This window comes from Cryptomeria japonica, chromosome 3 (genome assembly GCF_030272615.1).
Source record: "Cryptomeria japonica chromosome 3, Sugi_1.0, whole genome shotgun sequence".
Lineage (NCBI taxonomy): Eukaryota > Viridiplantae > Streptophyta > Pinopsida > Cupressales > Cupressaceae > Cryptomeria > Cryptomeria japonica.
The window spans coordinates 386533175-386550332 of NC_081407.1; the positions used below are offsets into that span (position 1 = coordinate 386533175).

The 17158-nt window shown below is 36.3% G+C and overlaps 1 protein-coding gene across 4 annotated transcripts in view; it reads left to right on the forward strand.

Annotated features, from left to right (window-relative positions):
- LOC131052989 (alpha/beta hydrolase domain-containing protein VTE7) overlaps positions 1 to 17158 on the forward strand; it is a 132048-nt gene that overhangs the window by 64829 nt on the left and 50061 nt on the right. For all 4 annotated transcript variants that reach the window (XM_057987607.2, XM_057987606.2, XM_057987609.2 and 1 more), the window contains exons 6-7: positions 3124 to 3213; positions 8953 to 9045. In XM_057987607.2, coding sequence (XP_057843590.2) covers positions 3124 to 3213; positions 8953 to 9045 — 183 coding nt within the window. The remainder of the gene's footprint in view (positions 1 to 3123; positions 3214 to 8952; positions 9046 to 17158) is intronic.

Sequence of the window (17158 nt, forward strand, 5' to 3'; positions counted from 1 at the left end):
AATACCACTTGTAATGTCCCCTTAAGTTCAAACTTAGGAAATAGGGAAACTTGCAAGAGACTTCTTTCTTTGAAAATCTCAATTAACACTACGAATTATGATCTATGTACCACTTATAAATGTTTAGATTATGCAATTGATCAGATATATATAGATAATGATAATGTTATTCAAAGAACAATTTATATTTATGGGATATTGATCACTATTGATTCCGATATAATTGATAACAATAATGCAAGGATGATCTTGATGTTCAATATGGTATTAGCCTTCTCTGATTTGACAATGGAGAGTATGCTATATTGTCTTCCTATCGCCTATAGCGATGAATTGCTATTTCTGATTTCAATCCTTAAATATATGCAATGTATATATGTTGATATCTCTTGTAGTGATATGTTGCTGTTTCAGATATGAATTTGTATTCTTGCAACAATGATAATGATGCTGTTTCTGATATGGTCGATCTGCACTTGCAACAATGGTGTTGTCTCTGAATGATGCCCTCAAACTATGCAACTGAAATATGCCAAGAGGCCGATGCTCTACGAGCAGATCCAATAAAGGATACAAAGAGATAAAAGTTTTGAAATTGATGAGTGATGGAATGTGATCAATATATATCTTGCAACTCAAATATTTTGCACCTCTTCATGAGTTATGAGACATGTCTCATTCTCAACGTCTCTCTTCATAACAATTGGTTTGTTATCCAAGGAATACCAATTAGTCTTCTTATCATAATTGCTTTCTAATCTCTGTCATCTTAAGGCATAACAATTGATCTTATCGATGGCTATCATTTTCTTATTGGAATGGTACCTTGTGCTGTCCATAAACCTCTTAGAGGATCAACCCACGATGTTAATGTAATACTCCATAATGAAAGCGGTCAGCAATTACATTTGACAGTTCTAACAAACCAGATCTCTATGTGAAACATTATCCCTGAGGTTGCTTTCCATCTTATAGTCATCGCTGCCCATGGTTTGTAGTTTGTTTATCTGTATCGGTAATTATTCTTTACTTAGATGCCATTGAAGATGCTAGTCAGACCGCATAATAGTAGATTTGAACTTTCACATGTGGAGAGATGGCAAATCATTACTAAGATGGGGGCCGCTGCTACAGAATTGGTATTCTTCCACATAATCATACACCTGCATGATGGTGATCGATTACAGAGAATAAATCAAAGTGCCTTGCTGAAATCATTATTGCCAATATATCACACGATGTCTATGGTTACAGCAGCACACACATAATGAATCGACTCTTTTATTACTGTGATACTTGCTTCTCCCGATCAATAAATATCATTGCCGTGACTTCTAATGTTATATCCCAATACTCATCTGAGCACCCATATAGAAAGCCTTCAATAATTGGTATTGATTTACGATGTCTCCATCTTCTATGGCTAAGGTAATTTTGTATGATACCATTACCATAGTCTTGTGCTTTAGAAACCTTTTCTTCAATTCCCCAAACTTCAAGCTTTCACGACAAGCCAATGCAGTAATGTCGGAGTCTAATGGGGACATCACATAGTGACATCATTCTTCTTGTCATCTATGTGGATGATATCATTATTGGTTCTGGGGCACATTTGCTTGAGCAAATCAAATTGAATTTGTGTTAGGTGTTTGATATGACTAATTTGGGCCTTTTGCATTATTGCCTCTATGTAGAAGTTTGGCAAATAGGTGGCAGTATTTTTATTTCTCAATCTAAGTATACTAGGAGTTTGCTGGACAAGTTCAAGATGACAGATTGCAAAATCTCATCTACATCTATGTAGAAAGGGCTGAAACTTTCAGCCAAATCAGATTCACCAGTGGTTAATGAGTAGCTTTCAGGCAACTAGTTGGTAGCCTCATCTATCTTACATCTATTAGACCTGATCTAGATTATGTTGTGGGTTACATCTCTCGTTTCATGATTGCCCCTAAGGTTTACATTGGGTTGCAATGAAGAGATTACTGAGATATGTGAAAGGGACACCTGACTTCAGTATTTTGTATAGTAGAAGCAAAGATCCTCAACTAATTGGTTTCACAGATTCAGATTGGGCAGGTTCTATTGATGACAAAAAAATTACTTCTAGGTATGTTTTCAGTCTTGGTATGGGTGTAGTCACATGGACCAATAAGAAGCAGCAGACAATTGCTCTTTCCTTGAAAGGAGTGTCGGGGAATTGTTAAAGCAACATGTGAGGCAGTATGGCTTGGGAAGATGCATTCTTACATGAAAATGTCTCAAGCAGGTCCTTCACCCATGTTTTGTGATAATCAAGGGGTGCTAAAGCTTGCCAAGAATCCAGTCTTCCACGATCGTACAAAACATGTAGAGTTTCATTGTCACTTCATATGATAGCTTGTTGAAGATGGATCAATGATGTTGTCATAAGTTCCAACTAAGGATCAAACTGCAGGCATTCTCACCAAGTCCTCGAGTCCAAACAAATTTGTAAAATTTCTTTACAAACTTGGTATAGTTAGTAGATTGACCTTTAAGGGAGGGTATTAAAGTAATATTGCTATATTCAGTTTATAATGGTCAACTTAGATATTAGGTTTATATTTAGAAACTTTCTTTTAGTAAGTTTTCTTTCCTTAGTTGTAGATCATTTCCGTTATGGAAAGATAGTTCATAATTGGTTATTTAAGGAGTATTTCTCTCCTTTTTAAATTAATCAAGCAGCATTTCACACACAATTGCAATAGAGATGAGGGCTTAATGTTAAGACGTCAATAAAGACACACCATCAACAAATTAAGAAAAGCCTTCTTACCATAGTTGATGGATTATTAATCTCTAGTTGGTGGTTTAAAGCTAATCTATTGTAAAAAAATTTGCAACGGCTAATTCATTTATTATTGTCTCCTATGGTGGTCTTATTGACATCATGTACTTGTACTAGACTTATATATATATAGGGATATTTAGTACACAATTCTCATATCATTTTATGCTAATGATGGGGTGTAATGTAAAATGTTGTTTTGAAAAAAAATCTACAAAATTATCTACAAAATTTTATCCAAAAGATCTATTTCTTATTATTATAGAGAACGGAAACCTAAAACCTTTAACATAATTATTGTTTCTTATTTGCAGGTCTCAAGATTGGTGTTGATAGATGGAAATGTTTATGCAGAGGGCACTGGAAATATGGCAAAATTTCCAAAATCTTTAGCATATTTCGGGGTAAGGTGGTTGGTACAATGTTCATTCGTGGTGGTATAATTTTTATGCTTTATGATGACTTTGTATAAAACATTCGAATGGTATGTGTGTGATCATAAGCTAATATTTGATAGTTTCCTTGATGTAATTTGAAAATGGGAAGAGTGAGTTTTACGAATATTACCATTTTGCAGAATTAGATTCCTTTTTATAATTTTTTTCATCAAGATTCAATTGTGTAGTTTTTAACTCAAAATCTATGCTGTTGAATCCTGATAAATGTCATTATTTGATACAAGCTTGAAAAACTCGGATTTTGCAATAACTCGGCAAGGCCAAAAAATTTTAAAAACTCGGCAAAACTCGGCAACTTTATCGAACATTTGAAAATACATTTTTTTTTTATATATAATTCAAAAACACACATTTACACCAAATTTGTATAACATATATGATTTCCATGATATATAAATCAAATTTTTTTGGTAATACATAGCAACAAATGCAAGTATCATAGCATAAACCAAAAACCAAGTGCAACATATGTATAAGAGTTCAATACATATCAACGTATCATAGTGACAGTCTCATAGAGTTATAGAGTCATAGACCACAAAACAAGAACCTCTGAAATTCTGATTACATATCAAGTTCAAAGTTTGGTATCAATGAAAATAAGAAATCATAAATTGCGTCTACGACTAAAGCTCAAAACAGATTGTGGCCGCTGGGTGGGTGGTGCTGAAGTAGTGGCAACATCCTCAACACTAACAGGTGCCTCTGCTGCATGATCAACCTCCTGCTCCTCCTCACGTGCTGCCACTTCCGCATCCCATTCCTCTCCTGCCCTCTCCAACTCACTCAGCTGCTCATTAGTAAGGAATGGATCCAAATCATTATCAACATCATCAGGAGAAGCAACCCATTCTGCTGCATATGGATCAATGTCATCCAAGTCAAGTGCTTCATGTGAATCTTGCCCTAGCACCTTCTTCTCATGTAATCGAATGTTGTACCGCACATAGACAAGATCATTCAAGCGTTGTTGAGTCAACCTATTGCGCTTTTTTGTGTGGATGTTCTCAAAAACACTCCAGTTGCGCTCACAACCAGAAGCACTACAAGGCTGTGATAATATGCGGATGGCAAGCTTTTGAAGATTAGGCGTTGTGGCACCATAATCTTCCCACCACAAATCTGCAAGGATACAAAATGTGATTTATAACTTGTAAAGATTTCAATAATCTTAAAGAGAGAAATAAATGGTAAAAATTAAACATATGTTTTTTTTTACCTGGTCGTAAGGTGGCTCTCCTACGTTTGCAATCAGGTGAAGAAAACAATTCCCCTAAGGCCTTCTTATAACTCTGCAACTCATCAAGTATCAGGTCTCGAAGGATCTCATCATCAACTAATCTCCGAATGCATGTGTCAAGGCCAATTCTAACCTCTGCATCTGCTCTGAAACTCGGAGGGTAAAAAAACTTGGGATTCAAGAAGTATGCAGCAGCATGAATATGTTGGTGGAGTTGATGGTTCCACCTCCGATCAATTATGCGCCATATGGGTTCATACTTGGTCTTGTTTGATCCATACAAGTGTTGAATCACCTCTTTGGCCTTATCCATGGCCTCATATAGATACCCCATGGAGTTATGATCCCCATCCACCATTCGTAGCACCCTCACCAACGGTTCCGACACCTAGATATAAAAAATCTAACAAAATCAGCAGATTGAAATATTAGAAAATTAAATAATAAATCATCAATTAAAGTTTCAAAACTTACATTGATGATCTCCTCCACTATCTTGGCAAAATTAGTATCAAAAATGGCAATCACAACCTTCTCTGCTTCAGGCTTTGTAGCATAAGGACTCCCCAACCATCTTTCACTCACGAACATCCGCTTCAGGTTGGGCAATGTAGCAAGTATGCTCTGCAAGGTGAGGAAATTGGTAGCAAAGCGTGTGACCCCCGACTGCACAAGATCCTTACCTTCAGTGTGCTCTCTCATAAGATTCAGGACCCATGTGTGATTGTAGATGTATTTGGTGATATTCCTTCCATCTTCAACCACTTTCTTTACCCAACTTAGTTTCCCTATGTCCTCAAGGAGCAAGTCAAGACAATGGGCAGCACAAGGGCTCCAAAATAATGTCGGATGTCTAGCCATTAGAAGTTTGCCGGCTGCCACATATGCAGCTGCATTATCAGTCACAACTTGGATGACATTCTGCACTCCCACATCCATCACCACTTCATCCAACATGTTGCACAAGGTCTCCGCATTCTTCACTTCATTGGAGGCATCAATTGATTTTAAAAATACTAACTGTCCTCCTGAAGCAACTAGAAAGTTGATGAGTGTCCTGTTCCTACCATCTGTCCATCCATCAGAAAGAATGGTGCAGCCATTCTTTTCCCAAATAGTCCTTTGCTCTTCCACTAATGCATGAGTGTTTTGGACCTCATCCTGCAATAACGGTCCACTTACCTCGTAACGGCTTGGGGATTTGAACCCCTTACCTGCCACAGTCAATGCGGTGACCAATTGGTCCCAAGATGGACTAGAAATAGCATTGAACGGAACATCGTTGTAGATAAAAAATCTAGCACACGCCACCTTGGCTTGTTGGTGAGCCTCTTTATTCCATGCAGTGCCAAGCAATCCAGGTTGTGCACCAGGAGTGTTACGTGGAATAAAGAAGTTTTCCATGTTGCTGTCCAAAGTTCCCTTTGCTCGTATCCGTGGCCCAAGGGAAGAACCAGATGTCCCCACATCTGTATGTGACCCCATGGAACTCAAATCTGCCCTTGGGGCTGCCATTGCCTCTGCTGTTCTCTTTTTTGTTGCCTTCCTTTGATCATATGCTTCAAGCGTTGCTATTGCATCTCTCGTAGCCTCTTCAGTACATTCCGTACAGCTTGTGGTATCTCGGCATTGAATTTTTGCAAGGTGATATTTGAACCTATTAATGCCACCTTTTACAATTTTTTTGCAATGGTTGCAAAAAACATCTCCTCGTTTTGGACCTGGTCTCCCATGTTTCCAACAAGGGTCTCTCTTTTTGCCACCAACTTTAACTGTAGAAGCTGAATCCATTTTCTTTCAAAAAGATGTGGAAAAGAACCTAGCAAAAGAGAGGCAACATTTAGAGATAAATAACATTGTTACCAAAAAAAATCACAAACATCCAAAAATTACAATGACTGTATAACTGTATTTTATTTACAGTCATCTATTAATAGATGACTCTCTAAAATTAAAATTTTTAATTGGTTGTGTATTTTTTTAAGTTTTTAACTTCAAATTTAAATTTAAATGAAATACTTTAATACACATTGACATTACACAGTTGACAGTCATTTCAAATGACTATGAGTATTTCACAATTGACTGTGTAATACACAGTCATTAATTACAATGTACATTAATGATTAATGTATTACACAGTCATCAGTCATTTGAAAATGACTATGTATTACACAGTCATTTCAAAATTTCAAATGACCGTGTATTACACAGTCATCAGTCATTTGAAAATGACTGTGTATTACACAGTCATCAGTCATTTGAAATTTTGAAATGACTGTAATGACTGTGTATTACACAGTCATTTGAAAATGACTGTGTAATACACAGTCATTTCTCATTTGAAATGACTGTAATGACTGTGTATTACACAGTCATTTGAAAATGACTGTGTATTACACAGTCATTTGGAAATGACTGTGTATTACACAGTCATTTCAAATGACTGATGACTGTGTAATACACAGTCATTTGAAAATGAATGTGTATTACACAGTCATTTGAAATGACTGTGACTGTGTAATGATGACTGTGTAATACACAGTCATTTGAAAATTTGAAATGACTGTGTATTACACAGTCATTTGAAAATTGAAATGACTGTGACTGTGTAATGATGACTGTGTAATACACAGTCATTTGAAAATTTGAAATGACTGTGTATTACACAGTCATTTGAAAATTGAAATGACTGTGATTGTGTAATGATGACTGTGTAATACACAGTCATTTGAAAATTTGAAATGACTGTGTATTACACAGTCATTTGAAATGACTGTGACTGTGTAATACACAGTCATTTTGAAATGACTGTGATTGTGTAATACACAGTCATTTCAAATGACTGATGACTGTGTAATACACAGTCATTTGAAATGACTGTAATTACTAATGATTGTGTATTACATAGTCATTTGAAATGACTGTGACTGTGTAATACACAGTCATTTGAAATGACTGTGACTGTGTAATACACAGTCATTTGAAATGACTAAGACTGTGTAATACACAGTCATTTTCAAATGACTGTGTATTACACAGTCTTAGTCATTCGAAATAAAACAATACAAAAAGATACTTGGTCGTGCGTGCAAATGCAAACAATACACAGTCATTTTGACTGTGTATTCGAAATAAAACAATACAAAAAGATCACGAATAAACAAGTAAAAACCTGGTCGCGCGTGCAAATGCAAACCCTACTGCAAATCGCGTGGCGTTTTTTGCCTTCCGGAGTCGCGCGAGCCGCGAAATGGAATAAAGACTTCGTTTTTTTTTTGCCTGCGACTTAAGTCGCGTTTTTCTCGCATTTTGTGCCGCGTTTCGGGCGGGTTTTGGCCATTAACGGCGAGTATTTGCCAAAAAAATCGCGGCGAGTATATAAAAAAATCGCCCCGAGTATTTCTGCGATTAACTCGCGCGGCATTATGGATCGCGATTACTCGCGAGTTTTTGAATTGCTCGCCGAGTTTTGCAAGTATGATTTGATACACTTGAAAAATACCATCTACGTTTCAATATATAGTTTTCTTAATTTTAATTTTAGAGAAACTAATTAAAAAATAAAAATATTATTTTTTCTAATGGATAGGAGAGGGAAATTGGGATGCAAGTAATGCTCATGATTACTTTTGATTGGATGAAGTGAATTGGATTAAAACATCTAATACAAAAGAGTACAAGGCATTTTTTGGTCCCTGCCCAATGGTTAAATAAATATATAACAAATGCAATACAAATATAAAACATAGGGGAAAAAATGCTGTACAGATAAAAATAATTGACAAAACTATGTGGTTGAATCCTGATATAATATCATAATTTGACACAGTAAAAAAAATACCATCTACTTGTCAATAGATCTTTTAATTTATATTGTTTTTCAAAAAATATATTAAGGAATTTTTTTTTCTACTAATGGATAGGAGGAGAGGAAAAGCAGGGTAGAAGTTATGTTCATGATCACTTTTAACTGGAAGAAGTGAATTGGATTAAAATGTAAAATTTCTTCGACTAGTGCTTAAATAAATATATAGCAAAATGTAATAAGAATTTAAAACACAGAGAAGAATGTTGTACAAGCAATTGATATTTCCAATTCCTCTTATCAATTACCTTGAATTTCCTCAAAACTTATAGATCGCTTGCATAATCTTGGGGTATCTTTAAGTAGTGCTTGCAGTAGATAGGCTCTCCCGTTTGAAATAAAGTTGATATTCAAGATTTATGAATAGTGGATACTACTGATTGTAAGTTTATTAAACTTCATCCAAAACCTGAACACACATTACCATATAGACACCGAACATGCCAGATATAGTAAATATTCTATATAGAACCCCTTTCATTCTAGTTTAATTGTTTGTTAAATCTTTAATATCTTGTTTTACATGCTTTATATTTAAAATGCAAGTTTGTTTCTAATTTGCTTAATTGTATGGCAGGTTTCTTTATTGAAGAGTGTACCTTTACGAACATGGGCAACGTTTTTGGCATTATCTAAAATGTCCAGATCTAGAATAAATGATATGGCACGGGTGAGTTGTTCTTTGCAGACAGTGAAACAATGTAAGATTTTGCACTGATTTGAATTCTAATTCCTTTTCATTTGTGAAACTGAAAACGGTACTATTCTTGTCCAGTGATTGTTCATCAAAATGGAAAACATGATGGGAATCTCTGAATACCCAAATTTCTACATCATCTCTTGCAAGTTGCATGCATTGTGTTTCCAGCAGTAATGGTCCCTCCAAAGACAATTTATTCCAATAAAAATTCTTTTGATATTCTGTTTGGTTGTTTGTTTGTGAGATAAATTCAGTCACTTCTTTTTGCTTCTATTGGTATCTTTGTAAAAGATAAACTGGGCCAAATCATGGTTATTTACTTATTTTAAATAAAAGTACTTTGAAGTTTTTAACTAATACGTTCATATTCATCTTCATAAGGCATATGCAGCATACTTGAAGTTGACAGACCTGAGAAATTTACAAGGTTCATTAACTGAAGAGAAAAATTCTTATTCAAGATTAACATATTTAAAATGAAGAGGTAAGATCAATATGGCCGTAAATAGTTATCAAATGTTGAGTCATATTTAATATTTGCAATGCTCCCAAACTTGAAATATCTCAAGTCAGGAAAGAGAGATTCATAGGGGCTACTCTGATGCTTATTACCATATTGTTGAATGGTTTGGAGTAGTGTTCCATAGAGTTTTAGGGATGGGAGAAAGGGGGATGCTGGGGATGGGTTTGGGGAGAGGGGGACCATTGCTGAACTTTGGAATAATAGTTCAAATATAACACAATACTCTTGGAAAATTAGTTATAAAATGTATAACAAATAACAATTGAAACTGTAAACTACTAAACAAAATGCATTGAAAGTGATGAATATTATTATGTTGTATTTGTAATTCGTAGAGTTCCATAGAGTTTTAGGGATGGGAGAAAGGGGGATGCTGGGGATGGGTTTTGGGAGAGGGGGACCATTGCTGAAGTTTGGAAATAATAGTTCAAATATAACATAATACACTAGGAAAATTAGTTATAAAAAAATGTATAACAAACAACAATTGAAACTGTAAACTACTAACAAAGTGCATTGAAAGTGATGAATATTATTATGTCGTATTCGTAGTTCGTAGACTCAAACTTGAAGAGTATTTGGCAAGCCCAAAACTTTTGATTGGGAGAAAACTCGACTAAAACTTGGCAACTTAAACCATGAGGAAGGGCTGGCAGATTTTGAAAAATGAGAACCAAGAGGAAGGGTTGGCAGATTTTGAAAAATGGGAACCAAGAGGAAGGGTTGGCAGATTTTGAAGAACCTCAATGATAGCGGGGTTGCAAAGAGAAAACGCATGGTTTTATAGCAAAAGAAAAGTGTGAAAAGCAGGTTTTAACCAAGGAAATCGGGAGATGCCTCTCCCCACCTTGAAATGTGTCTTTGGTTCTTCTGACACACCTAGAGACCTTGTTTTGGGCCAGAGACCTCATTTCCACGTCTCCCGTCGTCTCCTCGTCTTCTGCTAAATTTTTGGTTGTCTTTGTGCATCTTTGAAAAATGCAAGTAAAAGGGTAAAAAACAAAACAAAAACACTGTTTTGCATCTTGCATCTGCTGTTGGAAGCATTGAAGCCACCCTAGAAGAGTGAAATGCACTTAGAAGACTACAACCAGGTTTGCAAATCATGGCAATCTTTTGCTACATTTGTTTTCAAAATTATAAACCTTGCAATCATAGCATTTGATGAGACCACGTTTTTCTCATGCATGTTGTTCCAGGTTAGTCATTAAATTGTAAATAGTTCACATGCCTTGTAAGGATTCCACAATTTGCATACATGTATATCAGCGCAGTTGCATGTATGAAAAATGTGGAAGCATTCACAAGGCATGTTAACTGAACCTGAACCCACACTTGCGCCGGTAGAACCATAGACATGTATGCAAAAGGTGGAAGCATTCACAAGGCATGTGAAATCAAACTGTGTTTGGTCTCATCGAATGCCATGATTGCAGGTTTTTTCAACAAATCCATTTTGTGCAAAGTGAAACAAGCATTGTACCCCTTGTGATATATATATTTTTTGTGTCGAATGTTAGGTGGGGGAAAACAAGCATTGTATCCCTTGTGGAAGCATTGTGATTGTGTTATGGGGCAAAATGGTATAGGTGGAAAACCACGATAAAATGTAAGCTTTGTCCAATGGCATGGCAAAGCACTTACATGAGGTTGAGGGCTCATTTCCTTCACCAACTTGGAAACAATGTTGATCCTTGACTAAATGAGTTAGAATGTCTTGATGCTGTGAGTTAGATGGGGGTACTTGGAGACTCGTGAGTTAAACTTGTACAAACTCGCATCAACATTTTTACCTCTGTTTTTCCTACATTTGTAAAAACTCGTGAGTTAAGCTTGTAAAAACTAGTGGAGAAAAAAAAGAGTACTCGACAACTTGACGAGTACTCGAAGAGTTTGCAAACTATGATTGTATTGATATTTAAAATTTCAATATGATGATTACATTGAAATATAGCGGTCTAAGACTCTAATCATCGTCCCTAAACATTTTGGTGAACTCCTCATTGCTGGAATTACTAGACCCATCTAGCTTGAGATCCTCGAAATGGACACTGACACTATTTATGTTACATCATCATCAGTGTGTCTTAGCTCCTCTAGCTTACATACCATCATGTTGTTGGAATTTCTTTGTTTTTAAGCATGTTGTGATTAATGAGAGTAGGGTGTGTTGGCATTGAGTTGTCATTGATGTCAACCAGTATTGCAGGTTACCGGTACAGAGTGTCAACCGGCATAAAGAAGACAAGAACGGTGGAAGAGAAGTATGTTCTGAGTTGATAGATGATATCACCGGTATGAGGTGAGATGTAGGAGTGTGTTGGTAGGCTTGAGTGATAATCGGTAAGGCATAAACCGGTATGAAGGTTGGCTACTTGTTTGTGATGAAGAGGCGGAATGTTATATGAATCACAACAACACCCGATGGGCATAATAGAAAGAATGGCATGAAGACATACCGGAAGGCAAGATGAATTGTCAGGAGGATGTGTTGCCGGTAAGAGTGTCTGTTCAGTGTGTTGGACATACCGGTAAGGGTTTGTACCGATAGAAGGACTTGCTGGATGTTCTAGTTTGAACTGACCTTATGTCGGTGAGTTGAATGTATGCTGATGTGTGCCCCGGGGAGCTGAGGTGGAAAACATGCAGAGGTCGGTGAAATGTTCATCGACATGGTTGTCTGTGTAGTAGGTGGTCATTAAATGATAAAACCATAAATCACGGGTTGATAACAGACTAATGCGGCTCGAGGAAGAATGGACGACAAAGAATGATCAGACAGTTGAGGGATTGTGATCCAAGCATGAAATACGATTGCAGATTGACCTCGAAAAAGATATTGTTGGATCATAAATGTGTTGACAGATTTCAAGGCCGGAAAACAGGGTTAGGTTTTGTTGTCCTCATTTTTGTTTTAAAAAATGAAGGACCATTACATGAAATTTTTGTGAAAAAATGACAATTTTACTGTAACACGCTTCCTGAGGCAAAATTTTGACTAATCCTTGGACTGGCTTAATCCTCAGTCCATCCTCGAACTACGTTTCGAATTTCGTCAAATTCTGGGTTCGTTTGCTATGTCTTTCCTTCAATTTTGGTTTTTAAAATCCCGACTGTAGGTGGAGAATTTTCTTCAAACTGCAAGTTTTAATGATATTCATTGTTTTGGTCTTTGTAGGGGAATTTTTGACTTATTACATGTGCACTTTTATTTAAAAGATGTTACTTGTAATTTGTTTTAAATTTCCCCTTTGTTGTTTTTTTCTTTTTATTGTTTTTTGGTCATTTTTAGTTAAAATAGGGATTTTTTGGCTCAACTGCAAGTAAACTTGCAGTTTGGTCAAAAAACCCCTACTTTAATGGTTTTCACATGTAATAGGGATTTTAAATCCCCATTACATATGTGCAAGTAAACTTGCAGTTTGGTCAAAAAAACCCTACTTTAATGGTTTTCACATGTAATAGGGATTTTAAATCCCCATTACATATGTGCAAGTAAACTTGCAGTTTGGTCAAAAAACCCCTACTTAAATGGTTTTTGCATGTGATAGGGATTTTAAATCCCCATTACATATGTGCAAGCAAGTATAACTTGTTGTAGGGATTTTATTTCCCATTTACAAGTATTTAAAACTTGCAGTTTGCTCCAAAAAACTCGATTTTGCTCATAAAGTGCATTTTTGACATTTTAAACTTGCTATTTGGCCAAAAAATCCCGATTTTGCCTAACATGTTGAAAAAGTGAAATTTTAAACTTGTCATATCCTCCAAAAAACCCGATTTTCATTGTTTCATACATTTTAAACTTGCTATTTGTTCCAAAAATCCCGAATTGCAAGGAAAAACATGTTTTTTGAAGATTTTTAGCAAATTTTTGTGGAGATTTTTTGGGAGATAGAAGGCGTTTTGGATTCTTTCCTATTTCCATGCATTTTTAGACACCTTTCATGCCACATGGAGGTTAAGTTTGCTGGTTTTTAGGTTTATAACAGCAAACGTTTTTGCTAAAAAACCACGTTTTTCTTCATTAAAAATGCCACGAATCAGCAATGTTATGAATCGTTTTGGCTTGGTATGCTAAGGTATTGAGGTTAGAAAGAGTCTTGGCCATTTTCCATGCCATTTCTCATGCATTTGCTGCCACGTTTTTCAGTTTTGGGCATTTTTTCAAAAACATGGCTAGGGTTTTGGAATACGGTTAGTTTCTTTTTAAGAGATATTCTTCTTTATTTCAAAGATTGATCATCTTTTGGAGAGGCATTTTCAGATTGGAGCAAGGTAAGATTTATTTTCTTCTTGTTTCATTTTTCTTGTTTTCTTGTTTTCTTGTTTTCTTGTTTTTTCCTTTCTAGTTGTAAATTTGTAAATGGTTGGTTCTTCCCCAAAAATCGGTTTTTTTTTTTGTGAGAGAGATTTTCCCCTTTGATAGCAATTTTAGAATTGCATTGTTCTTCCCCATTTTCCCTCTTTACTTGTATTCGGGATTTTAAATCCCGATTACAAGTTGGATGAAAATCATTGTTCTTCCCTTACGGATAAAAGATTTAACCATCTTTTGTTGAAATTCCAAGTTACAAAGATGAGAAATACCCATCCTTTCAAAATGGGGTTTTTAGAACCAGATTACATGTTGAAAGTTCTTCCCATTTTCTTGAAGATGATCTTCCCAAAATATTTTCATATTCATTTCCATCATCCATACATACCATTTCATCCACTCATTTCACACATTCATTCGTTTTCCCCATTTAAAGTGTACCTACAGTCAGCCATCCAGAACCTGAAATTGGTCCAAAATGCACTCAAAAAACACTTGAAAATGAGTTTTAAAGGTCCAATTACAAGTAAAAACTTGTAGTTACCCATTACACATATGAAGTTGCATGTTTGTTCCCACATTTGCAAGTTAATGCTCTTGTTTTTCCCACACATGTAATGCAGCTTCCAAAACCCGAAATTCACTTGTGAGCCCATTTTTGCATCAATTTATCCCTTCCCTTGTCAATCTGGTTTGCACACACGATCTACCAAATCAATGGATTAAGGCATGGGCCTTATTTTGCAAGAAGATTTCAAGAATGAAGGATGATACAAAGAAGAGATACAACAACAATTCATGGTTGAGAGCATAGAATGCTTTCAAGACAAAGATGGTCATGACATGAAAAGAGGAAGGCAGCCCGTTCCCTCTTGAAAAGCTAGTATTACCCCAAGCAAGAAGACAAGGATGCAAGTTCTCGTTCCGGTTCAAGATGTCTTTACCAATCTATAATACTTCAAGTTCTAGCATCCTGAAGCGACATGAAGATCATCACAGACAAAGAATGATGCAGTTAGAGTCGTGTCTTTAGACACATGGAATAATTTTAGTTATGCATTTGTAATTTCGTTTTGACAAGTTACATGTAAAAATATTTTTTGTAAAATGCAAGTTACACATTACTTGCACTTTTGTAATTACATGTAAGACAACTACAAGTTGTGTCCCATTAGGACTGTAGTTGGAATAAGTCTTAGTTAGTTGGAGTAACTCTTAGTTAGTTAATGAAGTCTCAGTTAGTTATTGAATGAGTCTTGGTGGTTGAGAGAATCTCTCAAGTTAGTTAGGATCCTCCCACCTTTTTCTCAAGGCTCCTCTTCTATAAATACTGGAGGAGTCTATTGTAATATTTATCTTTTGGAAAGCAAGCAAAAACTCTGCCAAATTTACAGCAAGAAGTCTTTGAGCTACATGTTTGAGTTTGAATCTTTTTATTTCTTCTATGCAAAGTGTTTCTAAAGGAGCTTAGTCCAATCTGATTTGAAGTCTTTGAGCTGCAAGTAGAGAAGATTAATTAAAATAGGAAACCCTCTTGAAGGAGCAGCAAGTCTTTGAGCTTGCGTCTATTCTTGAGGAAAAATTACTGTTTGATAAGAAATAGCAGCAAGTCTTTGAGCTTGCATTAGTTCTTGTCTTTGTGTTAAAAGAATAGATTGTTTCAGTCTTTGAGCTGTTATCTTTTATTCGTTGTAAAATTTAGTATAGCAAAGGGTAGATAGGACTTCCAATAGTCAAGTCTTTGAGCTTGATATTGCTGTCCCGTCCCGAAGGAAGTGACGGAAGTCTTTGCGCTTTCAGGAAACTTCATTTCCTTTCTCTCATTTCACTTGAAAGTAGTTACTGCTGTTCGTTTTCAATCGCTATCCTTTTCTGTGAAGAGAAAAGGATATTGTCTTTCTTGAAGAAAGAAGAAAGATTGTTGTTCCATCCCATTTTATTTTCCAAGTTATAGTTAGATAGGGGGAGCCTTCCCTTAATTAGGAGAGTTTTTACTCGTGTGTTGTGGTTGAAACCACAATTTTGTATATTTCCCCAAGTGTACAAAATTTTCAACCAACAGGTTTGCTATTTTTGGCAAACATGCTTTGGACAGATGAAAAACGCGTGATGCTTTATCCCTTCAAAGTAGGGGAGTGATCCAAGGTAGATCAGATCAGAATGGATATAGATTTGATCGGAGGAGGGAAACCCTAACCATCCTAAGTTTGAATTAGTTTTTGGTGGGAAGCCTCAAGTTTAAAAGATGCCGACTTGAGACTGCTAGGAGATGATGCTGGAGAATGAAGGTGTGTGGGCAAAGGAACAAGAAAAACAAGAAAAATTTGAAGTGTTTGTGTACCGGTGAGAAGGAACAAGAAAAACAGTGTAAAGGACAAACCGACAGAGTAAGTGAAGAACACAGAGGTGTCAAAACCGGCAGAGGCAGAATCTGGCAAAGTGTGGTCAAGTGTGAATTGAATCCAGCAGTCAGAGGGAGAGAAGTTTTTAGCAAAGTAAGAATCTGCATAAAGCCATTGTTGCAGGGTGTGTGGAGTTTTCACAGACCGGTAAGATTGAAACCGGTAGTGTAGAGTATTGAAGGTTTGCAAAACTTCATTTGCAATAGGGAATTTATTTGTGTATTTGAATCTTCATATTGTCTTCACTAAGTAGGTACTTAGTGCAGGGGTTGTAGCTCCTTTAGGTTGTAGCCTATAAATTGATCACGGGTTGGTGCTCCTTTGAGTCGGTGCTCCTTGGGTTGGTGCCCTAAAATTGTAATGAAATCATTTTCATTGTGAGGCTGGATTGGAGCAGAAGATCTCCAACAGCTATTCTCATTGAGGTTTTTCCCACATTGGGTTTTCCTCGTATATCTGGTGTTATGTGATGCATTCTTGTGTATGCGTTATATTGATTCTATAGCAAATCCTTTCACACACTTAATTTGCATTGTCTGGTTTACTGGTCAACACTCTGTTTGTTTTATATTCTACCGATATAACCTTGATTAGGAAAGAAGTGTTAAAAATCACTGATTCACCCCCCCACTCAATGATCCATTGTGTCCAACGGGGCGCTATATACAACTATAACCTTCTTTGCCCTCCTAGAGGTAAGCATATACAACTATAACCGGGTCTCAGCCATCTCTACGTGGGCCACCTCAAGCTGTGCCAACAACTATGCCCTCTCGGCAGCCCAGGAGGCCTGCTAACTGGCCAGCTCCTTCTCCAACGCTACTCGTGTAGCCTTGCAGA